Raw genomic sequence first — 26,556 nt, forward strand, 5'->3', positions numbered from 1 at the left:
ATTCAGGGGTGCTGGAGAGGAGGGTCCGTCGGGATGTCGAACCTCAGATTCAGGAGGAGCAGTGTGGCTTTCGTCCTGGCCGTGGAACAGTGGACCAGCTCTACACCCCTCGGCAGGATCCTCGAGGGTGCATGGGAGTTCGCCCAACCAGTCCACATGTGTTTTGTGGACTTGGAGAAGGCGTTCGACCGTGTCCCTCGGGAGGTTCTGTGGAGGGTGCTTCGAGAGGACGGGGTGCCGAGCCAACTGATAAGGGCGGTTCGGTCCCTGTATCACCGATGCCAGAGTCTGGTCCGCATTTTCGGTAGTAAGTCGGATTCGTTCCCAGTGAGGGTTGCCCTTTTTTCTCCGATTCTGTTCATAATTTTTATGGACAGAATTTCTAGGCGCAGCCGAGGCGTTGAGGGGGTCCCGTTTGGGGACCTCAGCATCGCGTCTCTGCTTTTTGCAGATGACGTGGTGCTGTTGGCTTCTTCAGGCCGTGATCCCCAGCTCTCGCTGGAACGGTTCGCAGCCGAGTGTGAAGCGGTCGGGATGAGGGTCAGCAATGCGAGTCCATGGTCCTCGATCGGAAAAGGGTGGAATGCCCTCTCCGGATCGGGGATGAGATCCTGCCCCAAGTGGAGGAGTTCAAGTATCTTGGAGTCTTGTTCAGGAGTGGGGGGATGATGGAGCGCGAGATCGACAGGCGGATTGGTGCAGCGTCGGCAGTAATGCGGACCCTGTACCGGTCCGTTGTGGTGAAGAGAGAGCTCAGCCAAAAGGCAAAGCTCTCAATTTACCGGTCGATTTACGCGCCTACCCTCACCTATGGTCACGAGCTATGGGTCGTGACCGAAAGAATGAGATCCCGGATACAAGCGGCTGAAATGAGTTTTCTCCGCAGGATGTCTCCCTTAGAGATAGGGTGAGAAGCTCGGTCATCCGGGAGAGACTCGGAGTACAATCGCTACTCCTCCACGTTGAGAGGAGCCAGATGAGGTGGCTCGGGCATCTTATCAGGATGCCTCCTGGACGCCTCCCTGGGGAGGTGTTCCGGGCATGTCCCACCGGTAGGAGACCCCGGGGACAACCCAGGACGCGCTGGAGAGACTATGTCTCTCAGCTGGCCTGGGAACGCCTTGGGATCCCCCAGGATGAGCTGGATGAAGTGGCTGGGGAGAGGGAAGTCTGGGAGTCCCTCCTAAAGCTGCTGCCCCCGCGACCCGAACCCGGATAAGTGGAAGGAGATGGATGGATGATTTTGGAATATTTCAAATATTTCAAATTGTAAGGATTATGTATAGATTTGTTTTTGTATTGTTGTTTTGAGTAATTAGAAGTACAGTAGAAGTGCAGCACTTCAAACTCAAATCAAACAACCCAAGCGAGGCACCGATCTATGAATTCACATTGCATATCATGCTCAAGCACAGTGTTTTCAACCAAGTTGTCGTCACGTTGTAGTACCAATTTAAACAACCCAACAAAAAATCAACTGCCTTTGCAGAAGCTAATACCGTAGCATAGTTGGATGTGCTGTTCTTAATAGGCACAATACACAATGTCAATGTCAGCATGTGAACTGGGAAGTGGCTGACTAATGAGCACAAACTGTTTTTTACAACATTGGTGTAGGTCTGCTGTCAATTGAGCTATTTTGATGTTTGTTTTTCTTCATGGGAATGAGGGTAGGACAGGTAAACTGTCCCCCCCCCCCCCCCCCCACCTCCAATTGATGTCAATGGCTCGAAGCAACCCACTTGCTCTCTGCTGCTGCCGCTGCTTTCTCACTTTGAGGGTCAGTGGGCTTTGGGAGCTGTCAGCTCAGCGCTCCTTTCTGCCGGCTGACAGGCCGGGGTCCGAGGTCAGCGGTCAGGAGTTAGAGAGCGGGACGTGACCCAAAAGATAAACAGTGCAGGGAGGAGGGTCAAACACCCACCCGCCCCCAAAGAACCTGTCATTCTCCGCACAAGGGGGGCAATACAGTGCTCTCATATCACGTGAATGTTGATGCGCCTGACCTCATCAAGAAAGTAAACAGGGTTTTTCCTGCATTTCACCCTACCTAATTTCCAACCCTGTTCGGCTTTTGATCTTTGAGTTCATGAAATCTGGTATTATCTGACCAGCACCTTGGAAGTCGGGTGAAAGTGAGGGTGATGCTGAAAATGTGGCAAATACAACACAACAATTGAAAAGTTCAGTGACACTGTAGTGAAAACAATGTTGCAGTTTAGGACGATAATGTGAATGAAAATAAAAGTCCCACCCTCACGTCCCTCTTATCCAAAAATAACCCTGAGCATCCATGCATAGCTTGCATACCTTGTGATATGATATGTGAGATGTTAGCACACCGCGCTTCTATTAACCTGTTTACAGCTCCTTCCAAAGTGCCAAGGTCACAGCAGGCCGCCACCGAAGCATCATCATGTCCATAAAGCGTACACACGTACGCAAACGGGCACTTTGTCACGGTCACTGAGCAATGCATATATACTTACCCTCATACCGTCATATTTTAAGCGACGTGCGCGTGTTTGCATGTCGTGCGGGACCCCCGGTCTCCCCCCCCTCCCCCCTTGGTGTGCGCTAGCGCCTTCTAAGACAGGTAATGGATGGCGGACTTAAAGAGACTGAAGGGAATTAAGATAAACACGCACTGATAGGACTAACCTGCCCGGGCCTATAAGCGCTGTCTGCTTATGCGGAATTAAAACATATCGCACGCTAACACAAAGCGCACTCCAAGGATCCCGTGATGGATTTATATCCAAACGGCATGCTTAAAGAGTGGAATAAATGTTTGGACAGTGGTAGCTCTTTGAGTAATTGATCAATGAATCACACAAGAGATCTTGTAAATTATGAAGACAAATCAAGGCGCCATAACTCAGGGCCCCTATTAGAAAATGTTCAACACATTTAAACTGATAACAATGACAAGGCGTTGTTGTTTTGTTGCTCGAGAGCCGTTCTGCATGCAGATTATGTGGACAGAGGCCGAGGCATTCTGACGGCACGCAGCTTTCTTTTACGCCTCTGCGTATCTGTGCAGTTCAGCGGCATATTTTTGGGTCCACAGGCCAGATTACACCAGATGTTTGAATATTAATATATACTGATTTGTTTGACTTGGTGGGGGCCGGCAACCAGCTGCGTTTTGCTCACTGAAAATCAAGAAATTGGAGCGCACAAAGGAGTTCCTGGCAACATCGCTTAAAAAAACGTCTACATCTGTCTGCCAATCAGATGACAGTGATGACACTTGGTCTCCTTGGCCTGCGTTCTACAAACAACTTGGATGAGGTTCTAAGGACCGGTTCTAAAAAGTGTACACGGAACCAGACTTTTTCTGGGTACAGTAAAAAAGGGGTAAATTGGTAGATTGATAAACCTGTACCCTGCTTTAGCACATTTGTTCCCTTTTGTTCATTGATTGATTGATTTGAGCTAATACCTTTACCCGACCACGGCAGTGGCACTCTCCCGAATTTAATGTTTTATTAAGAATATAATTTCCTGCCTATTGAAAAAAATGGGTCAGATCACCTCCTTGCCAAAGGTAACAAAATGACGGGAAAATGAGGGAAAGTAGTGTGAGATTTAAGGACCGAATATGGACAAAAGCGGGAGGGAGGACAAACACGGCTGAACCTGGTTGCGAGGGAGGTCACCCTCTGCCTGGGGAGACTGGCGCCTCAAGATTAGCCTCCACATTAATGGACTAAATACACACACACACACACACACACACACACACACACACACACACACACACACACACACACACACACACACACACACACACACACACACACTTTCATGCTGCAGGCTAGTCCTAAAGAATCAGTTCAGTATATCGCAGGGGGAGTGGAACTAGTGAGAACACAGCTCTTAGCCTCATATCCTATTTCTCCATCGTGACTGCTGCATTACAATCCCATTTAAGTCACCCTGCTTCCTACACAATCCTATTTATGGACGCAACTGCTACACACGCGCACACACACCAATCCTATTTGTGTGCCCCCCTTCTCCTGTATGCAGGTGCCATCTATCCAAAAGGCCGCTTTGTGTTAGTGTTAGTGTGTTCACCAGCCATTTGTCTCTTACTACCACCCTGAAATTGGAGTTGCGTAGGAGAGACAAGTTGGTTTTGCTCTGTTTTGATTTAAAACACAACTTAATTATGGCTTGAAAATCTAATTTATTACAATAGCCAAGTATTTGTACTTGACTACTTCTCCGGACTGTCCGTTTGTGTATTTAAGCAAGACAAAGTCCACGTCTCCAAAATACAGCCCAAAGCCGTCACTCAGGCGGCGTTATGAAAGCGCGCTCATGCCGTTTGAAGGTGCCGGATAAAAGGCGGACAGGCGTCAGGGACTTGCTCGGACTGACACTCCCGATTAGTCGCTGATGTCGGGAGAGGAGGTACGACAGAGGGACGGGTGGTGGGGGTGAAAGGCAAGGATGTTCTCGTCTAAGTGGATTTGGGAAGTGGGGGCACGGGGGGGGGGGGAGAGAAAGGTTTATGTAGAGCAACTTGTTCTGTCAATGCTCGTCTTTATTAAAGGAGGTAAGGTGTAGCAAGGTGGCTGTCTCCCAAGCGCGGATGTTTCGGCATTGTCATTTGAAGGACTTGTTAGCCCCCTAAAAAAACAATACTGTCTTCTACTGTGCTTGTCATTCCTGCCTAATTAAGCAGGTTATGCCTCATTTATTGCTTTAATTCAATGGACACTGTGCTGCTTCAACGAGCATGGCCACCTGGGGGCAGTATTATACGAAGACAGTCACTCCTCAGCAAGCTGCAGTATAGTTGGTCATTCTTGTTCCTCGCAGAAGAGAAAGAATACATGTATGGAGGTACCGTTATGTTGTCTGTGTGCATGTGTTGCATGAGAAACTATGAGAAGAGATTCCTTAGGCAGGTTTTGTGGTTGTTTTCTCTTTGCCATTTGGAGGATTTAATTCTCGTTGGTTTTATATTTAGTAAGCTTCAACGGGTAATGCCAATAAACTTTTTGGTAGCTTCGGTTTTTACAAATCAATATTCAGTGGCTCTTGACAGATCAGTCAATATGCTGCAAAACTGCTAGTCTTTGAAAAACGACGGGCAGTCATTGATTTAATAAGAGTGAACTTTCGTCAAGTTGGTCATCCACTGTCTGGGCAAACAAGCCTCTATTACTTCTTACCGTTGCTTTTAAGGCCCACGCTCCCAACATGTTGATATACGATGTCTAGCGTTTGACAGACATTTCCATCCAAAGCCAGCGGCGCGGTGAAATAGTGTGACCGAGCTGAATTTATTAATCATTCAATTAACTAAATGTTCCTTTAGATGGATGGACCGTCGTAGGGAATTCTCAAGAGAGAGAGAGCAAGGGAGATGACGGCTTAAACGTAAATGCGCCGCAGTGCCGCCGCCTCTCATCCACATTGGTAGATTTCATGTTACACTCATTGTTTGGAATTGTGAAATCAAGTACGCTAAGGTTGCTATGTATGGTTCCTTACCTCGTCAGGTGAAACATTCCCTGGTGTCCTATTTTTGTGGGGTACGGGAGGGGGGGAAGTCGCTGGTGCAATCGATCGTATCAGACTATCAGGCCACTTGAACCATAAATTACCTGCAGCTAACAAAGCGTGCTGCTCTAACTATTGCATTGGCACTCAAAGTCACCCCAGCACATGCAGCTAAGCACGCACGCGAATAGTGAGTGCAGCCTTTGTGCAAACAATACATCCAGTGAAGTTCCTATTTTACCCTATACCTGCAAATAAAATTGTCACACTGTATGCAATTACAGATTATACACTTTTGTATTTATTAATCTGATTTTATATTAATATTTATTTTATAATGGAATCTTGCGCTCTGTGTAATATACTGAAAGTAAATGGGTTTTTTTGGTTTTCTTTACAAATCTATCACCCCAGAGCTCCCGCTTAATGACTGCTATGAAAATATGATATACAAAGATCAACCTTACCTTATGTCTGCAGATCACTACAGACATGCTGTTTGTGACTGGCTATGATACATTTTGCTCTGAGTGAATGATAAAATGCTGACATTATCGAGGGCCAGTGTCAGGATGAATATGGTTACTCCAGGCGGATTAGATTGACAACAACACACCAAGAATGAAATCTTATATCCACATACAGAACATCAGTGAATAAACTATTGGAAATAAGTTTTTACAATTTCATGGGACAAATACTACAATTTAAGTTGTAAATATAAGTAAGTTAGTTCTTCACTTTCCAGTGCACACATCTCAGCAATGTATGCTAATAGCAAGCATGCTGCGTTGCAGCAGCTCTTGCCCTGGAGGTGAATGTTTAGCACACGCACATTACGGAAGCAGGACAAATGAGAATACCGATCACCATCTGCCCAAGAGAGACACCATCTCACCCTCTCCCTAACCCCCCCCCCCCCCCCAAACATGAACACTCTTCTGGTGTCATTTGTACTCCTGTGTCCATTCACCTCGTTTTTTTATTTCCCCTTACATTTTATTGGGATTAAGAAAAAAAAAAAACTCAGTCCTCTATTATGACCTACATTAACCGTGAGGTGGAAAGGCAAGGAAGGGCCCCAGCTAATCTTCAGTAATAGTTGTTGTTCCTTCAGAGCAGAGAGACTATATGCTGTACCTGTGAACAGTTGTTTGACAATTTATAACTGCTTTTCTCATTTCCATTTGTCCATCTGTGATGTACACACCTATCACCCAAAAGTTGGGATAAACTCCAGCTCGCCCGTGACCCGGACGGAAAAACTTACAATGTTCCACTATAAAGCACAAATTTTGAAACACACAACGAAAACAGTTGTGCAGCTATAGATTGACTTTGTGTGTACGTGTGTGCGTGTCTATTCCAAAGCGTAACCGTGTGACCCCGTCTCGCCACTCCTGACCGGAAGAATGCGCTCCTGCATAAATTAACAGTGATGCGCCGCCATGTAATTATGCCGCTGTCAGGATGGCCTCCCTCCTCAAATTCATTTTAATAACGTCGGTCTCCAAGGTTACCGACCACAGGGGGGCAGGAACAGGAGAGGGAGTCACCTTTGGTGTCAGCCCCTATGGATCCCACTCATACAAAAAAAAACATTGGCATAAACACGTCGCAATAGCAAAAGCTGCAGTTTACACACTCCGGCGGGAAAGTACTGTTGATTTGCACACATACACTATTGTACATTGCTAATCAATTTTGACATAGGCCGAGAATATCGTCATAGTGATTGCCAAGCTCAAATGACAAAGAAACAAATTACATTTTATTAATAGACCATCTGACAATAATAAATAAATGATTTATCCTTAAAATGCAGTCGAGTAGTAAGTCAAAGTGTTCATCAAAAATCATCAAGCATCAAAAAGTGTTTTGTTTTAAGGCACTCTAACATTATGTAAAATTGACACTGTATCTAAAGAAGGATCACTTAAAAGTTCAGCGCAACTGAATAATACTGAACAAATCTACTTTATGGGATTTACAAAAAATATTAAAGTCACTGTAGCCTGATGCACAGTTTGAACTATTCAGCAATTATTTCAAGTAGAACAAGAACACACTTGTATCGCATTGAAGAGAAGAAAAAAAAAAACACTTTCCTTTCTCTGAAACATTGATGAACTCATTTACCGTCGGTCCTTTTCCGAGCAGAGTTCACCAGGCCAGATTTTGCCCTCGGACCATTCTTTTCCCACCCCTTGTGTAAAGGTTCCATGTTGGCTATAAGTCACTGCTCCAGTCACTCCGCTGTGGCCGTGGTGACCAAGGGCACACTAATCTGTCCCATTAGTACATCTCTCACGCTCTCTCATAATGTTACTGCTAGCTGCTTTGCTGTGACATGCACTGTGTGTGCGTGCGTGCGTGTGTGTGTGCGTCCGCGCGTGTGTGCTTACAGACTCACACAAACGCACGTAATGACAGTTCTTCAGCTAGTTGCTCTCCTGTGAAAATGACACGTTCCTGCCAAATTAATATCATTACTATCAGAGTTTAATGGGCCAGTGCTGCCTCCTTATTTAAAACAGAACATCCCTCTGCTGACCTCCACTTGGTGAGTGAAGGAGGAGAAGGTGGAGGGAGGCCAACTAGGATTATCTACGATAAACGGCAGCCACTATGGATCTTGCATTAGACTAAATATGAGTTAAACCGGCTTTCAGTTATTATGTTATTGCAATAACCTTTTGAATATTATTCTTATCAAGACATTTTGACTTTGTTGATTGGCGCCAGTTTAAATCTTCAATTTTAATGATAATTAAAAAAACAACATCCCTGTTCCCTAAAATCTACACATCACACCAAAAAAAACGTCACACTTCTTACACTGTTTTCTGCCATGTTACTAAAATGGTGAACCATTTAAAATAAACAAAAGCAATATTGATGTCCAATGACTTTTCAGTTTTTTTGCAGTAAATTTTCACGCAAAACACCTAAATCGGAATAATTGAAATGTGCCTGAACTGATATTCACCAAAATATTATTTCTTCCACTCCATCTCATGGTGGACACAAATCGTACTACTCCGAAGACGCGCTACTCCAATTTCTGTCTTGTTTGTACACTACAAAAACCCAATAAAAACGATCGCTCAAAAATGAACGAGGAACACTGTAAAACTCAAACTAGAAAGATGATCAACAAAGAGCGCCATCTAGTGGTGCACTGCCCACGTGTAAGCATTTCGATACTGGAAACTTTGCTCCAGCCAAAGTACCCGAGTAGTGAGTCAGTCAGGTGAGCGCATCACAGCCAATAAAGCAGACAGGCGCTTTCATGTATAATTCACGTGTTTTATGACAGGCCACGCTCATGTACGGCTGTGCCCGCTGAAGACGAAGGAGAAAAGCCTTTTTAAAAAGGTAATCCCCGTGCCCAAGTCCCTGCACCTTTTACTGCTCCCCTTTAATGAATAGCTGTCCAATAAGGCCTTTTATTGTCTTAGCATATGTTGCTTTTATTAGGGCAAAATAATTAGGTTGTGCGGATCACTTCGGAAGTCCCATCGTCGCTGGATAAAAATGAGATTGTTTCACAGTCGCTGCGCAAGTCCTTCCGACTGGCTGTCATTTTCCCCTTGGATGCCTCGCGTCCTACGGCCGAGTCATATCCTCGCCTCCTTGGTTCCTCCCCTGGTCCCTTTCCAGCCCCTGTTACGTTTGTGCTTCCCTCACCTTCACCTTTTGTCGTTCCCTCAAGCAGTCATTTAATGTAAGCGGATGATGCCACTTTGTTGGTGTTATTTGGTGAAGAAAAGGGGATTTGTCGATCGGTCTATCTTGTTGTTGTTTTGGTAGTTCAGTCCCAGTCGTTTAGTTTTGGTCGGTACTGTCGATCTGTCAGTTGATCAATTGGTCTGTCTTTTGGTTCTCGTTGGTCCCGGTGGGTCCCAGTTGTTTAGTATCCATCCATCCGTTGGTCGCATGGTCTCGGTGGATCGGTACATAAGTTGTCGGGTCTAAGTTGGTCTGTAGGTCGATTTTTCCCTGTTGATTAGTCATTAGGTTGGTGAGTTGGTCCATCGTTGCTCGCTCAATCAATGTATCCATTGTTATGTATTTTGTTCTAACACGGTCGGTCTGTTGGTCGACATCGGTCGCTCCAAAGTTGTTTGTTCCTTTCATCTCTATCTGTCCAATGCTGGAAGTGCCTTTGAGGGCAAGTCTGAAATCGAAGGCAGAGTTAAACTACCGCTAACACTGTAGAATAGTTTATAAATTCTATTGTTGAAATGACTTTGAGAGGGGAAAGAGTCTAAGATTGAGCGGGCATGATGAAGGAATGGAAAGAACAAAAAGTCGCACGGGGAGGAAGGGCTACAGTCTCCATCCTGTTCCTAATGCCCCCCGGGGGAACACGTTGCCTCTAGGTGAGTATTAGCCACATCCAGCGGGCTAATGGAGGCTATGAATTAGAGTTTAGCACCCACCGATGACCAGGAGAGGCTTAATCACAAAGGAGAGCCGTGATGGTCAATTTGCGGGGATCAGTCCGATTACATGCTCCTGTAAAGGTTGGACAGGCACGTTTGTTGCTTCAGTGCAGTCGGTGATTTGTTCTCTTTCTATTAAAAGTTGACCTTTTATTTGCGCCGCGCATTTAGCAAAGACGCTACACCACGCTTTCCTCGGGACCACCTCTGTCAAGGGTGGTAAGTAGAAGTACCAATGCGACCCCTGTACAAAAGTAAATTTCAGAGAAGGTAATTTTTTTTTTTTTCTTAAGTACAAAAGTTAAATTGTTTTTACTGTCTGTTATTGTATTCCATAGCTGTTTTGACAAATTGGGACCACAAAGAAATCATGTTTAGGAGTAGGAGTCGATTTAAAAAGTCTACACACCCCTTTTCAAATGCCACACTACAGTTATTTAACTACTTAATGGTGCGTAATTATTTCCAGGTACTAGTTTGTTACAAAGTTGAGAAGTAGATTTGTTCAGATTAAACGAGACATATGAATGAAACTCTTGTTAAATACAACTCTCACCATTTAAAGTGCCTCTAAGGTGGCTTTTCTTGGTATGCTTTTTAGCAGCAGCCATATAAATAAATTCAAGTGAACTACAGGTACCTATAAAAAAGTACAGTAACCAATTTCTACTCACTTCTTACTGCTGGACACAGGTCAGTGTTCCGTGAGTTGGGGTGTGTTTTTTGTGTGAGAAACGTGCTAATCTGCTCACCTCCTGCTCCGCTGGGCATTCTGAATAGAGGGACAGCTTGTTTATTTGAGGGGGGGCACGTTAGCCAAAGGTCCCGCTACAACTGGACTGAGCACGCTCAGTTGAGCTGTCAGCTTGCAAAGGTTACCACGGCTGAGGTACACACACGGCAGGCACGCACGCACGCACACACACACACACACACACACACACACACACACACACACACACACACACACACACACACACAGCACGCAAACACAAGCATTCATTCCAAAGGCGCCTTTGCTCCATCACAATCCGTTCCACAATACTGGTCACCTTTTGAAACTATTTTTCACATACACATTTGTGCCGGCTACTATATTGGGGCTTCATAAAGCTTTTTTGTTGTTTTTTGCAATATACTTACTATAATGCCCTCGAATGTGTGAAAGGAAAAAGCCACAGTTATCAATGCAATTTTTAGCTGATTATTGATCATTGAGAAAACAGTCAAATATAACACAATGTACATCCTGCTGTGGGCCACTGCTCACGCCCAGATGTGTTATGCAACCCCACCAGGCCATGCCTCACACAAGTTTTTTTTTCGTAGTTGAATCTCACCATGTGTTTAAAAAGTGTGTTTTTAAAAGTTTTAATTTTATTTAGTGGAAGATGTAGTAAATTAATTTTGGTATGGGTGCATTTGAACTGTCACTGTAAATAATGGAAAACCATTTTTTATCATGTGTAATTTGAAAAAATGTAACATTCAAAAACATCTGAAATTTTAACTTTATTCATTTTTTTAACTTAACTTTATTCAGTAATTATTTGAATTCTAAATAATTAAGAATGTAAATGTAAATGAATTATTATGATACAATAAAATAAACTATTTTTTATATATTATATTTTTCAACCTCATCTACAGATAATCTGACCCATCTGTCACCAAAAACATTTTCCGAGCCCTGATTTAGTCCTAACTATACATACAAAAAAAACATGCACACACGTCATGATTTCATTTTTATTTATTAAATGTAAAATATCTTTAGCACAGGTTAAAAATCAGACACCTCCATCTATGTTTAAACACCACATCTCGAGGGGAGAAGAAAGAAAAACAATTCAGTAGAAAACAGAACCATTTCTTAAATATAGAAGCACGATCCATATAGAGTCCCACTTGAATGAATGAGAGCAACATTGTCCACGTGGTTGGGCAGAGCACACCTCCTCTTTTACTTTTTTTTAAAAATGTCTGCACCTAAATGTTCCAAACGGCTACCAGCGAAAGTGCACTCCAATTATCGGCGATGGCTTTGTGACGGCCCTGGCCGACTTGTGGGGTGTCACCGGCCCGTGTGCTCTGCCTCAAACCTCGCTTTGCGTCGGTAGCGCTGCCAAAAGCCAGCCAGATGGTGAGCAGGAACACACAAGCACCCACAGGGGGAAGAAAACAGGAAGACTTGTACACACACATGGTCCTAGAATAGAGAATATTGCCTGACAATATCTATTTTTTAGTCCTATGTTGTTGTTTTTTTTTCATTTTCATATTTTTCACTTTTTTTTTTCATGGACATGCCATATGAGGATTTAGGGAATTTATAAAAGTACCTGAAAGAATTGCTAGGTATTCAGCATGCATAGCGGGTATAATCATCATTATTATTATAATTATTTTTTATTATATACAAGTCACCTTCTATGTACAAAAACAGACTGCTCTACAGTACTGGCTTTATTTACATCAAGGTCAATGTCATAGCTACAGATGGAAGGCAGAGAGACATGTGGGGGGGTCACATGCAAGAAGATGACACAAGAGAACACGGCAAAAAAAGAACGTTACACCCCCCCGCCCTCCACACACACGCACGCACACGCACGTACTTGCTTTTGAATACGCTTTTTAAAGAGTTTTGCACACTGATACACTGTACAAGGAACGTCTGTATCACTCGGAGGATGTCTTCAAGTGTTTGGGGCGACTTGGATCACATCTCAGAGTGTTTCCAGAGACTTGGTGCTGGATTTTTACTAGGATTTTTCATCGGACTGTCAGTTATTTGTTATATTGTTGTAAAGTCCAATTTATGGCTTTTTTAATTATGATTAATTGGCCAAGTGCACATAGTTAAATTTTCTGCAAAACTCAAATTACTCTATGGTAAAGTCTGACCCCTTAAGGTAATTTTCCTAATTTTTACCTCGACTGTAAATACATCAATATAAAATACTAATAATTGAAATACAAATTGGTTTATTTCTCATAAAACAAAACAACTGTTTAACAACTAATTACCAATTGCACAGGAATTCATCTTGGATAATGAAGTAAATCCCCTTGATTAACGGAGCCACAAATAGCACTTGCAAGTGTACTTCACATTATCATTACTATCACATTAAGAAAGAAATGAATGGACCCGTGACACCCTATCGGCTTCACAGCACATGAACTCCCACATCCCGGTTTGGACCACACACCTCTGGAAAACACTTGAAATGGGATCCGGCATGTTGTCTTGGAGACAGCGGTTGAGAAGTACACAACTTAGTCATCCATATATACACACACAAGATTGTCCTCATGATTCATTCACGCATGTGACGATGTGCTGGATCTATTTGTCTGTAAGCTGCTTTCTGCTAGTGTTGGGTGGACAAGCATCTGTGTGAAATTTTAGGAGGAATCTAAAATACACCATAACCTTTTCGGGTGAACTTTATTTTACCTTCTCTAAACTTTTAATGCACATGTTGCACTGTTCAATGTGTTAGTACATGTTACACAATTTGTTCTCAAGCAAAGAGCTGATCAGAAAATTCCAAATATGTCCAAAACTAAAAGGGACCGTCAGAGTCTTATCTATCTTCTGTTGTTCTGAATCATTAGGTACACATTTTACAGATGTCACATGGCTTAAATTGTATAAATTTCATTCAAGCTTTCATGTTCAGTAAGACTAGCATTAACTGTTGCAGGATTGTGGCATCCCCCAGGGCTCAATTTTGAGTCCTCATCTGTTGTATTCAGAATTTGGATTGGTAATTTTTTTCCTTCCATTTGTTTACCCTGACATACAGAATTTTGTCATGTTTTAGATTATGTGCATTTTAAGAATATATGCAGAGTTTTTCAGTTCAACACAGCTAGATGACATGAAACTCCTCCCACAATTCAACACAAGATTAACACCAAGATGCCACCAGTTGGCACAAAATAAATATTTTTACTTTAAAAAATAGGTGGATTTTTCAGCGGTAAATGACTTTAAAAAAAAAAAAAGCAAAAATAAATTAATGTTAAGCAATTGCTTATTAGGAGAGACAGCTAAATTAATTGAAAACTATTACACGACTCTTGATATGTCGGATTAAAGAATACTTTGGCCAACCCTGGATTCAAAGCTGACAAAATGGCATCAGCAAGTTTGCCTCATTCCATCTTCTTGTGTGGCCAGTGTTTAGTAGCTGGACTCAAAGCCAGCCGTTTTCAAGACGGCATGCACGAGTGAGCGACTGCTTGGTTTGAAATCGCTTAGGCGAGCGGCATCCGTATGAACCTTCCAGCTCAGAGAGACACTGCTTGGCATTTGTCCCGTCTTTGATACATGAGACGCCAGGCCGGGCGCAGTTATCGGCCGGCTGGCAGGTTACAGCGAGATGTCGTGATTTTCTCATCACACCGCCCTTCAAACACCGGCCCCAAGTTAACTTCCAGTGCTAGCTTGCAGCTTCATTGATGACAAATCTTGGAATCTTTTTTTTCACTTCATTTACATTTAGTGTGTGGAAGCACAGCTGTGTGTTCAAACAGTTGGCGTGCGTGTGCGTGTGTGTGCATGCATGTGCGTGTACGTCTGTGTGTGTGTGCGTGTGTGCGTGTGTGTGCGTGTGTGTGTGTGTGTGTGTGCATAGAAAGCCATCCGAGCATTTATTGCATATTCTTGATATCTACACCAGCGTAAGGTCCATGAAACATATGTAGAAATGTTGTTTCTACTAGAAATTGCAATTTGACTAATGGTTAAACATAATCAATTACCTTGATGTACGTGCTCTTTCGTCAGTAACAATAACAATTAAGCACACTAGTGGAATGACTTTTTTTTCCATGACTAGTGGTACGTGTGTCCTACAACTTCTATGGAAAGTTGTTTGAACGTGTAATAGATGTCACCTAAAGGTCCATGAAGTAGTACACTCTTTGTATTCCATTCAAGTAGCTAAAATCTGCCGCTTTACTAGTACTACTAGGGGCACACAGATGTCAACTATAACACGAGTTAACATGAACTCACCCTGCTAGTAATAGTGGAAAAACTGTTACGAGTAAATGCACTGCTCTGAATTGTCTGACTAATGAAACCTTAAGCTGAATATCAAGAATAAGAAAAAAATGTTCAAGCGGCTTTCCAAGGGAGTGCGTGGGTGTCAGTGCGTGCGTGTGTGTTGCGCTTGTCACCAATAATTTCTCTCAGTCGACTTTTACTGCTTTCAGATAAAGCGGTTTTCACGTATCCAGCCTCTACGTTCGTGGTGCTGCAGAAAGCTGTTACAGCAGCGTCTTATTTATTTTATTTTATTTATTCATTTTCATGAAAGCCTTTGAGTGTCCCAGCTAATGTGTGTAATTCCCTGTGACGTTTTGGTTTTCAAAATGTCTCAGATCTGGCATGAATATTCCTACTATTTAATGACTGACTGACCAGCTGGAGTGTGTGAGACTACTTGGCATCCACGCATTGTGTTTTGATGACCGCAAACTTGACTTAGAAGACTTAATGCGAAAGAGTCATAGCTGTGCGTTTGTGTCCCTGTGTGCGTGTGAGTGAAAGTGGTTCGTTTCAACTTGCATCATTTCCCAATGACATCCTTACAGCGGTATTAATTTTATTTATGCATCCATTTTCTATAGTGTTTATCCTCATTAAGAATCTAACTGGAATCTATTTTTGTTGATTTGGGGGCAAGGAAAGTGGGGTACACCATCTTATCCTGATAATTAAGCGGGACTGAGAAGCAAGTAATTTGTTTTAAGCTCTATGAGAACGTGGCGTCCCACAAGGGTTGATCTCGGGCCCCCCACCTATTCACACTATAGTTACTTCCCTTGGTGGAGCTTGTCCACATTAAAGTGGAGGTTAGAGTCTATGTCATCTGACATTGGGCAAAAGTAGTGGGCACTATATGCTGGCCAATCACAGGTTCCGGTTTGGACAGACAATCATTCACTCACATTCACACCACACAAGTCTTCAATGAACCCAACTTGCATGTTTGTTTAGAACGTATGAGAAAGCCAGAGTACCCGGAAAAAACTCGAGAGGAGATCGTAGGTGCTCTGAGATTCGAACCCAGAACCTCAAAACTGTGAGACCACTCATCGTGAGAACTATACATACTTATAACCTTGACCTTTCACATACAGTGAACCCTACATGCATAAAAATGGTTATGATTTCCTATGAATGCCACAAGATGGTAGCAAAGCACTATTATCCATTAGACAAAGCTATGGCCTGAATAAATGAAGCGCCAAGATTCCACCAGATGGCACCAAAGCAATATTATGGTATGGTATGATCACAAAAACAGCGAATATGTTGCCTGTATGCTGGGGTTCACTGTACACATCAAAAGCTTCATCCATTGTTCACATGGTCCCATAGACACCCGGTAGGGACATAGATAAATAAATATATGTATATAAATATATGTACAGGAGAGACAGCATGTCCACTTTGCGAGTGTACTTTGCTGAGTTCATGTGTGTGTTTGGTTTGTCTTTCCGCAGCAACAAGGCGCCGCCACCAGCGTGTACTGCGGCGTGGCTCCCGAGCTGGAGGGCCTGGGAGGAATGTACTTCAACAACTGCTTCCGCTGCGAGCCCTCCACCCAAGCCCAGGACCCGGATGCCGCTGCAAGCCTGTGGGAGCTGAGCGAGCGCCTGGTGGCGCAGGGCGAGACCATTGCCCAGGTCCGGACCCTCTGAGGTTCAGAGAGTTACGCTCGGTGTTGAGAAAATAAATTGTGGGGAAGCCTCATTGACTGTGTTGTTTGATAGAGCTGCCAAAGGCAGACTGTGTGTTTGGGCACGGCACTTCACAATGGGGTGAGAAAGCATGGGGATGAAGTCACATACACTACTTGATGGGAATGGGAACAATTTACACTTGGGTTCTGGTCCTTTTTTTTCTTGATTTTTCTCCCTGTTAAAAACAATCTTCTGTGAAAGTAAATGTACATTAATAGAAATTCTCTCTGTAGTTTGTCTGTTTGGTTCCAGAAATAGTGTGACACATAGTTGTAGTAGTCGTAGTAATATTAGGGCCACACTGAAAAGGAAAAATGAAAAGAGGATATGGTGGCCAAAAAAATCTTGCCTTTTACTTTATTTACAAGAAAAAAAAGAATCAGAATGTTTACGAAGTACGTGATTTTATGAAAGTAGTTATATTGCTGCAAGAAAAAAAAACAAGGTAGGTTTATAGTTTTTCAAAATAAAATAACAGTTAATTGGGATAAAGTACAATAACTAGTCAAATTTAAAGACGAAAAGTCATTTTACAAGAACAAGGTCATACTTTTACAACTGTAAAGTGCAATATTACCAGTTTAAATGTATTTTTTAGATTAAAGTGATAGTTTTGCAAAAAAAAACTCTGATTAGTATAAGTTTGAATATTGCAATATAAAAAGTTGGAGAATTTTTTTTTGGGGGGGGTGGACTGTAGTTGTCCATAATTGTATGAGATTGAAGTTATAATAAACAAGGCAATACCAGAAAAAAATGGAGACAGTCATAGTTTACAATAATAAAGTACAGTCAAAGTATCAAAGGAAAAATATAATTATAATACAAAAGTAGCAATATTACAAGCAAAAAGTGGGACAGGAAAGGGTGCATTAAAAGAGGAATGTCGCAGTACCTTTCACTTAAGCACAAGTTACAATATTTCACATGGCAAAAAAGATATATAAATAAATATAATTGTTTTTGAAAGACCAACAACTTTATTCTAAAAAAAAATCGCTTATACTGTGAAGAAAAGGAAAGGCAATTCATCTGAATTTCCTTTTTCATTGTGGCCCTAATATTATTTTTTTTGTCAAGGAGTTCCATTTTTTTGTTTTGTTTTTGTCTCTTCTCTGTTTCCTACGTGTGTGTTAGGGTTGGGTTTAAAGGAACAACGAGGAACTCATGGCAATACCAACACACACAGAGGTATGATTCTATATAGTATACTTCCACTTTTTTTTTTTTATGTCTTTTTTTTTTTTTTTAATAATGTCCCTATCTTCTATACAATATTTACAACATCCTGATTTGTGGACGTGTGCTAAAGGGGTATGGACATCACCTCATCATTTTTTTTTCTACACTTTTCTATATGAATCGACCTATTTATAAACTACTCTCTGGTAAGACTTTATTACAATTTGGAGGTTGTTTTTTTTCCTTTCTTTTAATAAGAAATATTTTTTATTAATTTTTATTGTCATTTTGATCAGCGGGAAATGTCATGGAATTCAGTCTGGCGTGTTTTCTTCCTATTTAGATTTTTTTTTTCTTGCTGTATTTTTTCCACACTGGCAGGGGTTAAGAGTGGGTTGAGAGTGGGGGGGTTGGGGGGGCTTGACGTTAACGCCGCCATTGGTTGGGTTGCTTTTTGAGACCTTGTGCTTTATGGCAGTCCGGGTGCTGTTTGTCCATCTTGAAACATCATTGTTCCAGTGGAGGGATATCTGTGGGGAGGAAAAGAGAGACAAATTAGAGCTGTAAATAAAATCAGGAAAAAAAAACGTTTCCAGTAATGTGTGTTTTGCCTTTGAAGCACATTAAAAGGAGAGTGTAATCAGCCGGCCCATAGGGGGTGATATTTGTGTAGGCAGCAAACAAGCAAGCTCAGGCCGCCACCCTTTCTTATGCAGCAATAAAACAGTGTCATTTCCTATAATTACTGCTTTTTTATTTACGAGAGCATGCAGGTGGGCTGTGCAAAAACAACAAACAGATGAAGCAGCTGATCCCACAGATGCCCACACATTCCTTTTTTTATGATTATTGTTCATATTCCAAAATAAAAAGAACACATGCTTGGACACATGCTGCGCTTATACACACAGAAGGAAGGCGATAGCGCCAGTGTGTCCTGCTCTGTCGTAATCAGCCGTGCACTCCACAGTGCAGGTGTCTTATCACTGGGTTTTTCACATCCCATTACAGCTTTTTCCAGTGAAACACGCATGCTAAACAAGCTCAGGAACACACAAACTGTGGCATTAGTAGCACTACGGGAGCAAAGAATTCATACAAACACTTGAACTCTTTCGGTTGCTGACTTTGACTTTGACATGACACAATACCGCTCGTAGTCTTTTGCCCCACTGGTTCCACCTTATACTTTATGCAAAGCCCTTTGAGCATGTTTGCTATATGTTGACATCCAACTTAAAGTGAATTTTAGTGTATTAAACCCAATCAGATTGTGTAGGTGTCACATATGTTCTGTTCTCCACAATAGCATCGTTCCACGAGGCGTTCCAGAATCGAAGAAGACCTTCAGGTCCCCGCAGATCAAACAAACGGGCGTGAGCACCCTGAGTGAAGTGGGAGGAGCCTGCCTGGCTTCCACAGCGAGTGTCATCGATCAGCACGTATCGGAATCGTCCTGATAGCTGGTCAATATGCAACACTTCCTCTCAGAGGGAAGAGGAAAGAGGAGACCTTGCTCCTTTGACCCCCCACCTCTGTCCAGTGTTTCCCAACCTTTATATTATTCTGAAAGGAATAGAAATGCTATTAATCCATTACAAAACGACTCCCCAAATTTTTGTCAGTTATGTTTAGTTGAGCACAAAGCTAATGTTACTTTCTACCCTCTAGTGGAAGTTCATTTAATTGATCTGCTTGTCACTATACGTTGCCGGCATAGATACGTAGGTGAAAAAAAAATACATGATTTGTAATAACAACTACTACACAGTGGGAATGACTTCCCGTACACACACATACACACACACACACACACACACACACACACACACACACACACACACACACACACACACAATGCAAGGCGACACAAAGCAGAAACCAACAGTGGCTATTCCCCTAATTTCCTTTCTTCCCTTCACCGAGTTCATTTCAATTTGGCCCGTAATTGTTTACGAGCGACCATTTCATTTTCCATTATTGTTTTTATTTCTCCTCGTGATTAATTTCACCTCTCAAGGAATAATTATGAGAGGATTGATTTGATTATGCCTTTGTTCTGGCCCCCGTCGGCTCCATTGACTGAGGGAAACGCCATCTCGCCATTTGCGGCGGATATATTTAATGATCACAATCAATGTTAAAGCTCTCTCTAGACTCGACTAACTCAATAAATATCTGCCAGGAGGAAATTTACCATCTAACTACAGCCGGCAATAAAGTCTCTGCCTTCCCTCCTCCTCCTCCTCCTTCTCCTCCTCCTCCTTCTCCCTCGGCCGCCCACTCTTCTCTCTTTCCATCTCTTCTGTGATGAGGGCCACATTGTGATTAAAACTGCTGATACATTTTCATTAAGAGCTGGTGTAGAGTCCAGTCAGTCATCACGCTGTTTCGTTGCTCTCGTCGGCTGTTAGTGATGCAAATTTTCTTGATGTGTCATTTCGATGGCTCGACTCTTTCTTTTTTTTTTACATTAAATCAAGAACATTGTATATGTATATATGTACATATTGTACATTTGGAAATGGTTACAGTGTACTGTTAATTTGGGGCGTTTGATATATATTTTCTTTCAACTGATTTTATTTCCTCTAGTTCACCATGGCCAAAATGCTTGGTACCAATGTTCAGGCTCAAATACAGACAGTACATGTACTGTATTTGCTTATTTGTAATAGTGATGTGCATTCCAGTTCTCTTAAGTGATCTGAATCTGTAGAATTCGTTCACTCTTGTTCACTGAAAAGATCCATTCCTTTGAACGTATCGTTCACTCACGAGCCAACACTATGTGTACGATGTACCCAACAGCTCAGCTCGGCCATCAATGCTCCGAAATAACTTCGTTCTATGGCTCCACATGTCCTCAACACTGCAAACTTTTGTGCCGGTACACCATATGAAGTAAATTACGGGATTCTTTTTTTACCTCATCTAATATGTATCAAGCATACGAGCTGGTGTTTTAAGTAAATAACAAAAAAGAAAAAAAAAACTTGGTAAACTTCTAAAAAATTACTGCCTTATTTCCTGTTAAGAAAAGCGCGCAATGCGGATAGTGTTGCGGGGAGGGGGAGAAGTTTGACACGCGTTAGTACATTCATGATTAGCACATTTCGCAGGGGTAGGGAGTCGAACCCTAAATCTGAGGTGTTCGAGCGCAGCGACGGAGCCACTCGCCAAACGTGGCGAGTTCGGGGGTCACCCCGCTTTCACTCCGAGTCATTCTTATCCGTTCAGTATTGCGTTCCGCGCGCGTTGGGTTAGTACAAAATAGTGTTGGCTCGTGAGTGCAAAAGAACTTTTTTTTTCACTGAACGAGAGTGAGCGAATCACTTCCTAAAGTGAGTCGTTCTTTTTTCAGTTTATATGACGTTAACCAGTAGGTGTCGGTAATGCGCATTGAAGCTGGTGCCACCTCGCCGTAAAACAAAATGAAGAAGAAAATGACGTTACTTCCCGTTCACCAACTGAACGGATCTGTGAGAGAACGAGTCAGTGAGCGAGTGATTTGCATTTCCAGTTCATCGCGTGAACGGATCACCGAGGGAATGAATCCTGACTTTCCCGGATCAGTCAGTAAACGTGTTGCGTCTGCCTCCTAGGGTGAACTATGTAAACCAGAATGTAGATTTACGATTTGCCAAGGAAAGAAAGAACCACTCACTGAAACACCTCTTCTTTTATGCACGTTCTCTCCAAGCTAACGGCTAACTTTGGTGCATGAAGGGATGCGCCGTTATACAACAACCGGGAGATCATGCTTCTCTTTGGTTAATCTTGATTTTATAACACTTATAGTAATTTTTAAATAACGTGTATGCATATATACGCCTAAATACTGTTATCCAATATATCTACTGCAATTTCAGATTAGATTGCTGGTTTGAAATGTACGTTTTATTATTTTTTTTTAAAATAAACATTTATATTAAAACTTGTCTGGTGTATTATTCCTTGTTTTTATATTAGCCAATTAAAAAAATTGGTTAACTTCTTTATATAACAATGTGTTTTACGTTATATGCGTTGGTGTCCCCAAAATAACAAATGTCGGCATAACGGATTTTTTTTTTCAACCTTTTATTCAAACACAAACACATTCGGTATAATAACACCATCAACTACAATCCAACAAATACAAAATTAAATCATAAATGTCGGCATAACGTGTGTCGGCTGGCATAGCAGCAACGCTGTCTGTCGTGAATCTTCACGAACGAACCTGAAAATGGCGGTGTACCTAATAGAGTGTCCTAATGACGTCACTGATCAAACAGCCAATCAGAAAGTGGGGGTGAGGGCGGGTGTGGCACTTTTCACTTTCATTTAAACGTTGACTATGATTTTTCCCTAATGAATTGGCCTGTTATTAGGAACACCTGAAAATGGCGGTGTACCTAATGGAGTGTCCGAGTGACGTCACAGATCAAACAGCCAATCAGAAAGTGGGGGTGAGGGCGGGTGTGGCACTTTTCATTTTCACTTAAGCTTTGATCATGATAGTTCCCTAATAAAGTGGCCTGTTATTAGGTACACTTGAAAATGGCGGTGTACCTAATGGAGTGTCCGAGTGACGTCACAGATCAAACATCCAATCAGAAAGTGGGGGTGAGGGCGGGTGTGGCACTTTTCACTTAAACCAGGGGTGTCGAACTCCAGTCCTTGAGGGGCTGCGTTCCAATATGTTTTCCAAGTTACCCTCGTTAAACACAACTGCGTGAACATTTTTGTTCATTTCACGTTCCGAAGGAGCTAAAACTTTTCACGCAGGTGCACTTAACGAGGGAATCTTGGAAAACATGTTGGAATGCGGCCCCAAGGACTAGAGCTTGACATCTGTGACCTTTGACCATGATATTTCCCTAACAAAGTGGCCTGTTATTAGGTACACTTGAAAATGGCGGTGTACCTAATCGAGTGTCCGAGTGACATCACAGATCAAACAGCCAATCAGAAAGTGGGGGTGAGGGCGGGTGTGGCACTTTTCATTTTCAGTTAAGCTTTGACCATGATTTTTCCCTAATGAAGTGGCCTGTGATTAGGTACACCTGAAAATGGCGGTGTACCTAATGGAGTGTCCGAAAGATGTCACAGATCAAACAGCCAATCAGGAGGTGGGGGTAAGGGCGGGTGTGGCACTTTTCACTTTCACTTAAGCTTTTTCCCTAATGAAGTGGCCTGTGATTAGGTACACCTCATGGACACTTCAATAGGCACACTCACTACACGAGGTAAAAAACAATGAATGAATAAATAAATAAGAAAGTGTAGCGAACGATTCGGTGAACGATTCTTTTGAACAAATCTTTTGAGTGAACCGATTCAGTTCATTTGAGAACTGGAATGCACATCACGAGTACAAAACAGTGCAGACAAGGACCACTAGGCCGAAATACCTGACTGGTTGGTGACACGGGCTTCTTGATCGGTAAGACCTTAGTTCATTCCCAGGTGAGAGCATATACTTAAATGCGCTTTAAAAATTGGAACCTCGATTTATATGCAAACAAATGCAAGTATTTATGTCAAAATACAAATGTCTGACATTTGTTTTAATTGGCGAATATATAAACAAGGAATAAAACACCAGACAAGTTTTAACATAAATGTTTATTTGATAATAATATTATTATTAAAAGTAAATTTCAAATCAGCAATCTAATGTGAAATTGCAGTAGATATATTGGATAACAATATTTAGGCGGATATATGCGTACACGTTATTTAAAAACTACTATAAGTGTTATAAAATCAAGATTAACCAAAGAGAAGCATAATCTCCGGTTGTTGCATCACGGCGCATCCCTTCAAGCAATAAAGTTAGCCGTTAGCTTGGAGAAAGCGTGCATAAAAGAAGTGGTGTTTCAGTGAGTGGTTCTTTCCTTGGCAAATCGTAAATCTACATTCTGGCTTACGTAGTTCACGCCAGGAGGGAGACGCAACACGTTCACTGACCGATCCGTTGATGCACGGGAAGGAAGGCGGTTGACCCATTGACTCGTTCGCGAACAGGAAAGTCAGGATTCGTTCCCTCGCGATGAACTGGAAATGGAAATCACTCACTCACTGATTCGTTTACTCACAAATACTTTCGTTGGTGAACGGGAAGGTACGTCATTTCCTTCTTCGTTTTGTTTTACGGTGAGGTGGCGTCAGCTTCATTGCGCATTACAGACACCTACTGGTGACGTCATATGAACTGAAAAAAAGAACGAATCACTCTCGGAAGTGATTCGCTCACTCTCGTTCACTGAAAGAGAAATCGTTCTTTTGAACGAATCGTTCACTCAGGAGCCAACACTATTTTGTACTGATAATGTGGGGATTTGTTTGTTTGATTAAAGCCAGTACTACTGCCTAATGATTGTCATTATTATTTCTCTTTGCTGCTTCTGTACAGCCACCACTGCTTTGGAGTTAAACAGCACAGCGGGACGGCGTCACCCTGCTGCGCTGTGCGCATTTACGCCTCGCGCGCAAATGACACTGAAACAGATCGCTGTTTGTCACACTGCCAACCCCCTTTTCACATGTATAGTTAGTTTATACTCTCTTAGGACTGCAGGCCGCCTCCATTAAGTATTTTAAATACGGTTACAGTAGAAATGCAGTCACTGCTCCGTCGAGGAAATCCTCATATCCCCCAGCGTGTCCTCGGCACGAGACAGCATGACCTTGTAAACCCTGAGTTATTTTCCCCGACAATTGTGTATGACTGGAGAGAAAAGCGAGAAGGGAAAACGATGAGATGGGGTGGGGCGGGAGGCAGTGATGGGATAGGTGCTTGCAGGGAGAGTTGGGGGCGAGTGGAGAAAAAGAGCTCCTGCCTGTCATGCCTTTCAAACGCTAAGAAAAATGAGCACTTGGGCTGAAGTACAATTATTAGCCCCTGTCCGCAGATTCATCACAGCATAGAGTGGGAGGTAGAGAGGGTGGAGGTGGGGGTGGAGCGGAAAGGTTGTGGAGTGGAGGAGGGAAACAATGAGAAAGTGAGAAAATTGACCCAAGTCCGTGAGCGAGGTGCTAAGGTGCTCTGAGAAACACACGGGAGGGTGAAAGGGAGGGAAGAGGTGCAGTTTTGGGAGTAAAGAATGGAAGGGCGGGGGGGCTAAATAAAAGGTGAGTGAGGAAATGAGAAAGAGCGAGGCCGAGGTAAAAGAGGCTCGAATGAAATAAGAGGATTTGTCAGGCCAGCGCTTGGTGGCAGTAATAAAGTCTGCTAATCTGAGGAGGCCCCAACGCTTGGCTGCTCACACGCCGACTTGCTTCATGTCCCACTTTACCACCAGGCCACGCCAAGGTCACACACACACAAGCACACACATGCACACACTTACACACGCGCAGACACACACGTTTTCAATCAGCTTGTTTGTGTCCCAAGTGTGGCTGCTGCACAGTGTAGCCAAACACACACCCAAATGTCCTCTTTTGAAAGCCCTCCCTTCACTTTAACAAACATGGCCGCCCACAGCCATGTTGATTTTGGAATCTCATTTTTCTCCTGTTCTTAAGCGACTTGGGCCGCGCCAATCAATAGCTATCAAAACCGTTACGTGAATACATCTGTCACACGCAGATAATAGATCGGCGGGGATGTAACGCGTCTGGTTAAGACCGCCGCCAGCCGAAAGGAGATATGCACGTCTGTGTGTGCACGCCTGTGTATATAGTATCACTGAATTTCAGTTTTGGCTGAATTTCATAAACACCAACTAAAGGAAAAGAGTGGCCAAACCATTAGGTATCACATACAATTCACGAGACCCTGTAAAGGGAATTTGTTTCTATAAATACGTCATATTTGCTTCAAGATAAGATCAGTTGTGGAGGTAAAGCATTAAACAGTTTTTTTGGGGGGAAAAGGTGCGTTCCCCCACCTTCTGAGCGCCTTTGTTCATATCAGCATTTTTCATTGTCGCGAGGTGGAACATCCTGCAACACCTTGTTTAGAAAAAAAATCTAAATATGGTTTCCCGGCTCGAACCCACAGTTATGTGTAGGCATAAGAAAGACTAGATCACATCCATTTTCCAGGCGGAGAGAATGTTCTAATGCAACACGAGGCCTCCTGTTTGTCGGTACAGTCTCGGTTGGCCGCAGAAGTTATGATTGATGCTCACTGATTTAGGTGCCGTTCGCAAACGGCACAATAACCTGCACGCACATAATCGCCTCATTGAGAAACAGTATATGTTCATAATCACGGTCTCTCTCTGTCTCTCTCTGTCTCTCTCTCTTTCTCTCTCTCTCTCTCTCTCTCTCTTTCTCTTTCTCTCTCTCTCTCTTTCTCTCTCTCTCTGTCTCTACCACAATGCACTAAATGGGCTCGCTGGCGGCCGACCAGAGCTGCCTTGTAAATAAGCCCAGTGGCTGGATGGGAATAAATTAAGATCATATATGCAAACACGGAAAAATCATAGCAATATCTCAACGGATGTCAGCAAAGAGAGAGAGAGGGAGATGGAGGAAGGTGGTGGCGAGCTAACAGGTGGAGATTTATATTGCCACCTCATCGCTCATTCAACAATTTTTTTCCCACTTCAATCACCAAATGCACCACTCCCCCCTTGCAAAGCATTGTGGGAAGAGGAGCCGTAAAAGGAGGATTAAAAAGCAAGACTTTTTGAGCAAGGTT

The 26,556-nt window shown here is 42.8% G+C and overlaps 2 protein-coding genes across 2 annotated transcripts in view; one reads left to right on the forward strand and one right to left on the reverse strand.

Annotated features, from left to right (window-relative positions):
- The window catches only part of wwox (WW domain containing oxidoreductase), a 128,237-nt gene extending 109,580 nt beyond the window's left edge, over positions 1-18,657 (forward strand). The window contains exon 9 of the mRNA XM_049723821.2: positions 16,494-18,657. Within this exon, the coding sequence (XP_049579778.1) occupies positions 16,494-16,691 (198 nt within the window). The 3' untranslated portion in view covers positions 16,692-18,657. The remainder of the gene's footprint in view (positions 1-16,493) is intronic.
- mafb (MAF bZIP transcription factor b) overlaps positions 17,952-26,556 on the reverse strand; it is a 38,916-nt gene continuing 30,311 nt past the window's right edge. The window contains exon 3 of the mRNA XM_049723825.2: positions 17,952-18,445. The gene's annotated coding sequence lies outside the window, so the exon portion shown is untranslated. The remainder of the gene's footprint in view (positions 18,446-26,556) is intronic.

Source organism: Syngnathus scovelli, chromosome 6, assembly GCF_024217435.2.
Source record: "Syngnathus scovelli strain Florida chromosome 6, RoL_Ssco_1.2, whole genome shotgun sequence".
Lineage (NCBI taxonomy): Eukaryota > Metazoa > Chordata > Actinopteri > Syngnathiformes > Syngnathidae > Syngnathus > Syngnathus scovelli.